The sequence below is a fragment of the Culex pipiens genome, chromosome 2 (genome assembly GCF_016801865.2).
Source record: "Culex pipiens pallens isolate TS chromosome 2, TS_CPP_V2, whole genome shotgun sequence".
Taxonomy (NCBI): domain Eukaryota; kingdom Metazoa; phylum Arthropoda; class Insecta; order Diptera; family Culicidae; genus Culex; species Culex pipiens.
Genome location: NC_068938.1, coordinates 21899588 through 21907865, shown reverse-complemented (window position 1 = coordinate 21907865; position 8278 = coordinate 21899588). Strand labels below are relative to the sequence as shown.

The following is an 8278-nucleotide window of genomic DNA, read 5'->3' as shown; positions in this document are numbered from 1 at the left end:
TTGAACTAAAATTGAGTTTGTATCTGAAAATGTTTATGATGACTGCATTGTTTCTCCTTCAAAAGCTTTTTTTTCTGATGAAAGTCTCTTGAAGACTTATATTTTTTCTTTCTTCTTTAAATCCTTACAGATATTACTTTCAGAAACTTTGTGTAAGTTGAGCATCTCTTCGTGAAACGTAATTTATTTTGGAAAAAATCTCAATGTTCTTTCCAAAAAGTGAACAAAAACAATTTCATCATTTGGTTGATATATATTTAACACATACTTGTCGAACAATTTGTTAAAAAATGTTTATAAACCAATTAATGAGAAGCTGTTGTTCGATTGTGAATAAGTTAGCGAAATCATTTCAGATCACACATTTTACAAATTTTCATTTTTAACTTTATTAAATCAAAATATGATGAGATTTCCAAAAATAATGTCCACGTTGTTTGTAGATGGTCCCCAAGTGCAAAATTGAAATCCACACTTTGTCATTAAGCACAAATATTTAACTTATTACTTCTTATTTTAATATTTAGTGAACTTGTAAGATAACCCTAACTATAATTTGAAAAAAATATGCAAAACGCGATAGTGATGTCATATCTATAATAAAAATATGATGTAAGAAAGAATTAGTTACAAAGTTTTCATTTGCACAATACACATTGGAAATAAATAACAATGAAGAAATATGTTGTGTCAATCGATTCTACGCCCATTTTTGAATTGGTTCGACCTTCTACGACTTCTGCTTTTCGATATTTAGCAATTTAAAAAATATCATTTATCACAATTTCATCAAAAGGGGATTATTGACGGTAATTTCGAGTACTGATACGTTTGAGGTGGATAGAAAAATCTTCAACTGACTCTGCACAAATTGTCGCTTGAGTGCTATCATGTGACACAGTAGACGTGTTACAAGATAGTGATCAGCGATAGAATAATCATCATCAAAAGAAAATCTTTGGATGTTCATCAAGAGAAAAAAATCCAAAAGGAGCATGGCTCTCCTCTCTCGCGCACGAAAGATCGGTAAAAGGAATCTAAAAAAAATCATCATTTTAATTATTCGGCGGAATACCTTTTTCACTACTACACTAGCAAGTGTAACGTCACACGTCGGAATATGGCCTGTCACATTTTGTAGATGGACAATGTGTGTAAACAAAGTGAAATAAATATTTTTAAGTGGTGCTGACAAGGAAATTCACAAAAAATAATCAGCAGATTGATTTTCTTGGAAAAGTTCGAGAGCGATTTTCTTTTCCATGATTTGCCTCCTCTCTCTTTCGCGGGTGAAGAATGTTCGCAAGCGAAATTGATTTTGTTGCGATTATTCCATCCCTGATAGTGATGAATTGTCAAAAATATATATTTAATTACGTTGTCAAACAATAAAGTTATCGTTATCGAAACATGATAATTCTTTAAGCGATAAAATCGAATAACTTCACATGGATTTTTTTTAAAATTAAATAAGTTAAGAATGTGAATACGTTTTTTTTTTACAATAACCAAACTTTTTAAACCCAAATTTGAGCAATACGTTAAAAAAAAATTGTAAATAAATCTCAAATTACCGTATTTAAATTTTAATATGAGTAGAATTTTAAAATAGAACTCAAATTTTAATAGTTTTCAATATGGTTATAAAACGACGCAACATTTTGGGTTGAATTTAACTTAAAAAAATACCGTATTGTTATAAATACTAAAATTTTAAAAATTTGCAGTCTGGGTAACAAACGACGCATAATTTTGTATAGGTTTTTACTACATTAGAGTTTTTTTCAGTCCAATTCTATAGTTTTCACAAAATATCGTATTTTTTGAAAAATATTCAAATTTTAGAAATCAATAACGGAGTATCGTCAACAGGGGTGAATCGGGACTATGGTCTGAATAGGAATAGTAGTGTTCAGAACACTTAAAGGTTTTAAATTGGGAAATGGTTGTACACATTTTGTTGGTCCATATCTGTCTGAACCGAAACAAATCCAGAATATTGTAACATGGTTAAAACTGCTGTCCCAATTCGCTAAAATTAGGAATGAATAAAATACACTATTTTGTCAAAATTTGAGAATTGCACACATAAAATTCTATTCCACCTAAAAATTTATCTTATATTTACATTCGTCGATTGATACATATTTTCAAATGATGAAAATGTGTATTAGAAATTGTCCAAAAAATACGGTTTTATGTGAAAATTGGAGTATTTTATATAAAATATTGATAGTAGGTAAAATCTCTCTACCTTTGAAAACATTATGAAATTATTAAAATGTGAGAATTTAAAAAAAATGCGCTTGTAATAAATTTGGGAATTTTATGCCAGAAAAAAACTTACCGAGTCAAAAATGTATACACAATTTTGGGTTGTTCGGAACTTATATTCCAAATAATGAAAATTAGTGCATTTTTTCAAAAAAGGTGTTATGTTAATGCTTTTGAGTACTTGAGTTGAACTTTTAACTTAGGCAGCTGCAAACATTTTTTTAACCCTCTAACGCCCAGAGCTGTTTGCTTATCGTAAAAATAGTAAAAGGCTAAATTTTGGTACAATAATGCAGGAAATACTTTACTTTGACCCACAAACATCGAATTGGCGCAAAAAAGTTGAATTTGAAGTGGTGCACCAGAGCACCATCAGGAAGATGAGCAACTTTTTTTTAAATCACTAAATCTCGTTTTCTTCAAATCTATTGGTTCAGTTGCTTGAAAATGCTTCGAAATGTGTTAAAAACTACTTATGCTTTGCTGTAAGACCATATTTCTGAAGTTTGAATTACAAATTCTAAAATTTCTGCATTTTCAGATTTCTTTGATTGGCTCATTAAAAACTCACAAACAACAATTTTCATGAAAATTAAGGAAAATAATAAAACCATCGGTCTAATAACAATGTATTGTCTTGTTTATGAATAGTCGAAACGTTTATAAACTTTTGTTTTGATAAAAAAAGTTTTTTCTGTAATTTAGAAAAAAGTGCTCCTGAATATTTAGTTGCTCATATGCCTGGGTGGTGCTCTGGTGCACCAAATAAAAAAGGTTAAAAACCACTCAAAACCGGTCCAAACTCACAATGTTATTCACAGGGATTCTAGTCCAAGGTTCAAATGATAGCAAAACATTTTTTGTTTCATAATATTTTGTGTTTGGTAATTTTTACGGGCTTTCGCAAACAGGTCTTATTTATTTCCCTAAAATTGGCCCATTTTTGTTTACATTTCGTACTGTAACTTTGCTTGTGCTTAACCAAATTTGATGAATTTGGGGAGATGTTAGTATACATTCTACATGAACACCTGCAACTTAAAGCACCATGAAAAGTTTTGTCAGTTCAGAGATATTTGAGTTCAAAGTTTTGGTGCTCTGGAGTAACCATGGGCGGGAGAGGGTTAAGTTTATGTCCTTCAACTCTGGGCAAATAAGAAGGTAGGGGAGTGTTCCCCTGCTTATCTATTTGTTTTGATTTTAGAAGAATTTTTGGCTTTTCGTCCATGCTTTTTTAATTTAGGAATATTTTTTAAATTAAACAATTTTAGTTCAGCCAAAGTTATTCATCAATTTTATTTTTCATTATTCACTTAGATTTCGGAAGTCATTGACACTCTTCAGCAACCCTTTACAGCTTGATTCCCTCCTTCTCAGCCTTATCCTCGTACTTCTCGACGTACTTGTTCTCCGGGTCGAACTTGGCCTTCAGGACCTTCCACTCGGCCGGTCGGTTCTCGGACAGATACTTGATGGTCTTGGTGCTGTCGGCGTCCTGCTTCTCGGTACACTTGACGCAGTTCGTCTCCAGGGCTTCCGGCAGGACACGCTTCAGGTAGTTACCCTCCGGGGTGCACGGTCCCTGGTCCAGCAGGCACTTGTAGTAGTTGTTGAACAGCCGATCCGATCCCAGGATGTCGTCCAGATCGATCTTGTCGTACTTGGAGGTGTACTTGTCACCATCATCCTCCTGGGCAACAGCCAGGGCGAACAGGGCCAGAGCGACGATGAAGAACTTCATTTTGATGATGGAACGGAATGGTAGATACTGCTACGAAGGAAGCTGGTGTGCAAGTTGTCCTGGATTAGAATTTCGCCCAACTTATATACCGAAAAACGAGCCCTCTTGAGGTCCGCGTCTAAGACGAGTTTTTACTCGAGTTCATTAATCTTCCAGAATCCACAGGCAGTATCGTCGGTTGTGCTCTTTTTCCTGAAACTATTCTTCACCGAAGAGGTGTTTGCATCATCGAGTCAATCATTCTTGACGTAGGCATTGATAATTGCGTCCAGCTTTTGGTCTTCAGCTCAAGACATGGCCAAGCACATACAATGACGTAGATGAATTTGGCCAGGGCGAAGCAACTGGCAAAAAACGGGTTGATCACGTTTATCATTTCACGTGTGCTTTCACTGAGAAAGAGTTGCGGGCAACTAGCAGTTTTGTGTGGAAAAGAAGTTTAACATTATATCAATAAGTTATTTCAAAGATTTTGATTTGACAATCTGAAGATCACCGCACAAGGTCGTCTACCAACGCAGCATCGTTAGGGTTGGCAAAAAGTTTTGGCAAACGGGGAAAAAATCACAACTAATTCGATGCGCTGTTTTTGTTCCGAATTGGTAACCGTTTTTCTTCCTGAATTTAGGACCAATCACTTGCACATGGCGATGCAGCGTACTTGGAGGGAGTGTGTGGTGGCGCGGATCCTTTTGATTGTCATAAGTGGCTTCTGGTTAGAAGAATTCGTTCTTAAGATTGATGGAAGAAGGTTGATTGGGGTAAAAAATGTGAACATATTGTCACGAGTAAGAAGATTTCTGGAAGCGATGGGTATATAAATTCAAGGGAGTTCTGGGTTTAGACATAGTTCGATTTGAGCAACTGTTCAGCAAGGTAGGATTCAATCAACAAATACAGTTGAATTTTTATAACATTTTATTAAACTTTTCAGATCTACCTCTAAACTCATCATGAAGTTCTTCATTGTTGCTCTGGCCCTGTTTGCCCTGGCTGTTGCCCAGGAGGACGATGGTGACAAGTACACCTCCAAGTACGACAAAATCGACCTGGACGACATCCTGGGATCGGATCGGCTGTTCAACAACTACTACAAATGCCTGCTGGACCAGGGACCGTGCACCCCGGAGGGTAACTACCTGAAGCGTGTCCTGCCGGAAGCCCTGGAGACGAACTGCGCCAAGTGTACCGAGAAGCAGGATGCTGACAGCACCAAGACCATCAAGTATCTGTCCGAGAACCGACCGGCCGAGTGGAAGGTACTGAAGGCCAAATTTGACCCGGAGAACAAGTACGTCGAGAAGTACGTGGACAAGGCCGAAAAGGAGGGAATCAAGCTGTAAATGAGTGTTTTGGCAAATTGAAGATACCGCATCGTGAAATAAACCTGAATCTTTAGCATTTAAAACATTTGAGTTTCATTTTATTCGTAACAACTTGAAATAGTTTTGGTAACGGGTAGCACACAAAGCATCCTGACATTTTCAGGGGCGGGGTTATCAGTGACAGCTGAGCGCACTCCATTTCAAAACGTAAACATTAACCCATGCGATAAGTCGGTCAAAATTAACAACCAGCGAAAAGCGCTTGGCACATCACAATCACAACCATTTTGAAGGCAAATACTGTAGCTTTGTTGAATTCTGCGTGAGATTCCAGCAACTGAACCATGGGCTCAGTTACGCAGTTTGTTATCATAAACAACTAACCGTTCAACCAAACCAGACGTCTTCTAAGTCCAAACATCGAAGCGTCGAACAAAGGCGAAACAAATTTATTATGAACGTACCTTCATCGGAGGAACGAGCTCACAACTACAACCGCACGGTTCGTTCATTCCGACGAATACGGTAAACAAAGTGAACTGTCAGACGGTATCACGTCAGCGCCAGGTCCAAAAACAAAAACAGACCACTTGGCACGATTCCCAGTGAACATTGATTTTTCATCCCAACTTTTTTTGGGAGTCCGCCCACGTAGCGACTATCGATCGGTTGGCCAACCTGGACCTGAACCAGCTTCACCCGGTATGTGATGGCTCTCGAGCTGAGTATTCTGACCCTCAACATTTGGTGAGTACGGCCTCCAAAACAGCAGCAACGCAGTGAGTAATGTTCTTTGTTTCTTCGCAGGGGAATTCCGTACGTTTCCAAAGACCGAGCGGTGCGCGTTGAAGCGATCGGTGAGGTGCTGGCCAGTGGAAACTATGACATCGTTTCGCTGCAGGAGGTCTGGTCCGAGTCGGACTATCGGTACCTGAAAGAGCGCGCTGCAGCCGCGCTGCCATTTGCTCATTACTTCTACAGGTGAGAGGATCGCGCGCGTTCCGTTGCGCTGCGTTGCGATGGGGAGATTTTTTTGACCTGAATTCTTCCGCAGTGGCGTCGTCGGGTCCGGGTTGGCCGTGCTGTCTAAGTATCCGATCGTGTCGGCCTTCTTTCACGCGTGGTCGGTCAACGGGTACGTGCACCGGATTCAGCATGGCGACTGGTTCGGCGGGAAGGGCGTCGGGTTCGTCAAGATATCCGTCAACGAGCAGCTGGTGCACGTGTATGCGGCTCATGTGAGTATCGACATTATTTTTTGTCTTTACCCCAGAAACAAAGATGTAAAGCATTGAAGGAAACTGCATAGCCTGTTTGTTAGAGAATGTATGATGTAATGGCGAAAGAAGCAAGGGAAGTGTTCAGCAAGAATTGCAATTATGTTATTATTTCTGTCTGTTTCGAGTTTCATTTGCCTCAGCTTTTGAATAAGCCACTGTGAAGTGTTGATCAATTTGTACTGCGTCTGAAATTGAATGGAAATCAAACTACATCAGCTAATGACCTCCCCTTCTTCCGTAGCTCCACGCCGAGTACGATCGCAGCTGCGATGACTACATGGCTCACCGGGTGATTCAGGCGTACGACACGGCTCAATTTATTGAAAGCACGCAAGGAAACGGTGTCCTGCAGGTTCTGGCCGGTGATCTGAACACCGAACCGGGTGATCTGGCCTACCGAGTGTTGCAGACCTGTTCTCGGCTGACCGATTCAGCTGACAAGAAGATGTATGCCTCCGGCGATCTCAACACGAACGAAATCGCCCGTAACAGTTACACCGATCCAGAAGCGGCCAAAAAGAGCCCCAAAGGAAAGCGAATCGACTACATAATGTACCGATTCGGAAGTCATTACGAGGGTAAACTTCTCGAACATCGCCTCCCACTGCCCGATCGTATCCCCGGAAAGGACATCAGCTACTCCGATCACGAGGCCGTCTACGCCAAGATCATCATGAAAAAGACCAGCTCGACGTCGGCGATTCACCATCTGATGTCGTGCAGCGGCAAGTCGGACCAAGGTGATAGCTGTGAAAACAGCGACCAGGAATCGATTCTAGCCCTTCGTGAAAGCATCGTGATCTGCAACGAAAGCCTGAAACAGCTGGAATCGCACAGGCGCAGCTACACCCTGATGGCGATCGCCGTGATCGTCGTTTTGCTCAATATGATTGAACTGGAAGCGCCGTACGGGCTTAAAACTGCCTATTTGCTGTTGAAATTTCTGCTCTGTGGCTTCATCATCTTTTTCGTCTTTATGGCCACCATTTGGAACGTTATGGAGAGGCACGGCATACTGGCCGGCAAGCTGTCGATGGAGATCGCACTGAAGGGGTACAAAGATCTGGGCGGGATCGGAGGCGGTGACGGGGGAGAGAAATTTGCTCACAAAATTTAGCGCGCACTGGGTTATTGGTAGGAAAAGAAAAGTTAGTTTTTATGCACTTTTAGTAGAGAGACATTGACCTAAAGTTTATATCTACTGTAAAGGTTTTATTCTAAAACGAAAACAAAACGTTGATATCAATATTACTCATTCCTGTATTTTGAGAGGTCCAACTGATACGTATTTCCTGCTCCAGTCTTTATAAAAGATCCTAAGAAATAAATTAAGCGTCACAATCCAACAATCAAAATAACACGACTTTGATTTATTGAGAATGTTGAAGAATGCACCAATCTTGTCACAGGAGGAATTCATGGGACATTGAGCAATCGATGGAACACTTTGCTATACAAGCAAATAATTAATACAACCATAATTAATCATTTTTCTATCGTAAATGTTTTGAAGTGATTCAAACTTTCATTTTGCAAGTTAATCTAGCTCGATAGGAACCCTGTGTATTCTGAGTTTTTTTTCGAGATATTTAACTCTGTATTTTTTTTTATTGAAATGAAATTTGGTCCATACATTCCATTCGTCAAAAGAAGCCACT

General features: G+C 39.3%; 3 protein-coding genes across 3 annotated transcripts; 2 read left to right on the top strand and 1 right to left on the bottom strand.

Moving 5' to 3' along the window:
- Nucleotides 1–3551: 3551 nt before the first annotated feature.
- LOC120421139 (ejaculatory bulb-specific protein 3-like) lies at nt 3552–4085 on the bottom strand. The gene has a single exon (XM_039584320.2). It carries the CDS (start codon nt 4013–4015, stop codon nt 3626–3628), a length of 390 nt encoding a protein of 129 aa, XP_039440254.1. The 5' UTR covers nt 4016–4085; the 3' UTR covers nt 3552–3625.
- Nucleotides 4086–4747: 662 nt separating this feature from the next.
- LOC120421138 (ejaculatory bulb-specific protein 3-like) lies at nt 4748–5423 on the top strand. Its single transcript, XM_039584319.2, has 2 exons — nt 4748–4891; nt 4950–5423. Exon 2 carries the CDS (start codon nt 4969–4971, stop codon nt 5356–5358), a length of 390 nt encoding a protein of 129 aa, XP_039440253.1. The 5' UTR covers nt 4748–4891; nt 4950–4968; the 3' UTR covers nt 5359–5423.
- Nucleotides 5424–5890: 467 nt separating this feature from the next.
- On the top strand, nt 5891–7978 carry LOC120421137 (putative neutral sphingomyelinase). Its single transcript, XM_039584318.2, has 4 exons — nt 5891–6087; nt 6148–6321; nt 6395–6578; nt 6862–7978. Exons 1-4 carry the CDS (start codon nt 6050–6052, stop codon nt 7735–7737), a joined length of 1272 nt encoding a protein of 423 aa, XP_039440252.1. The 5' UTR covers nt 5891–6049; the 3' UTR covers nt 7738–7978.
- Nucleotides 7979–8278: the final 300 nt, after the last annotated feature.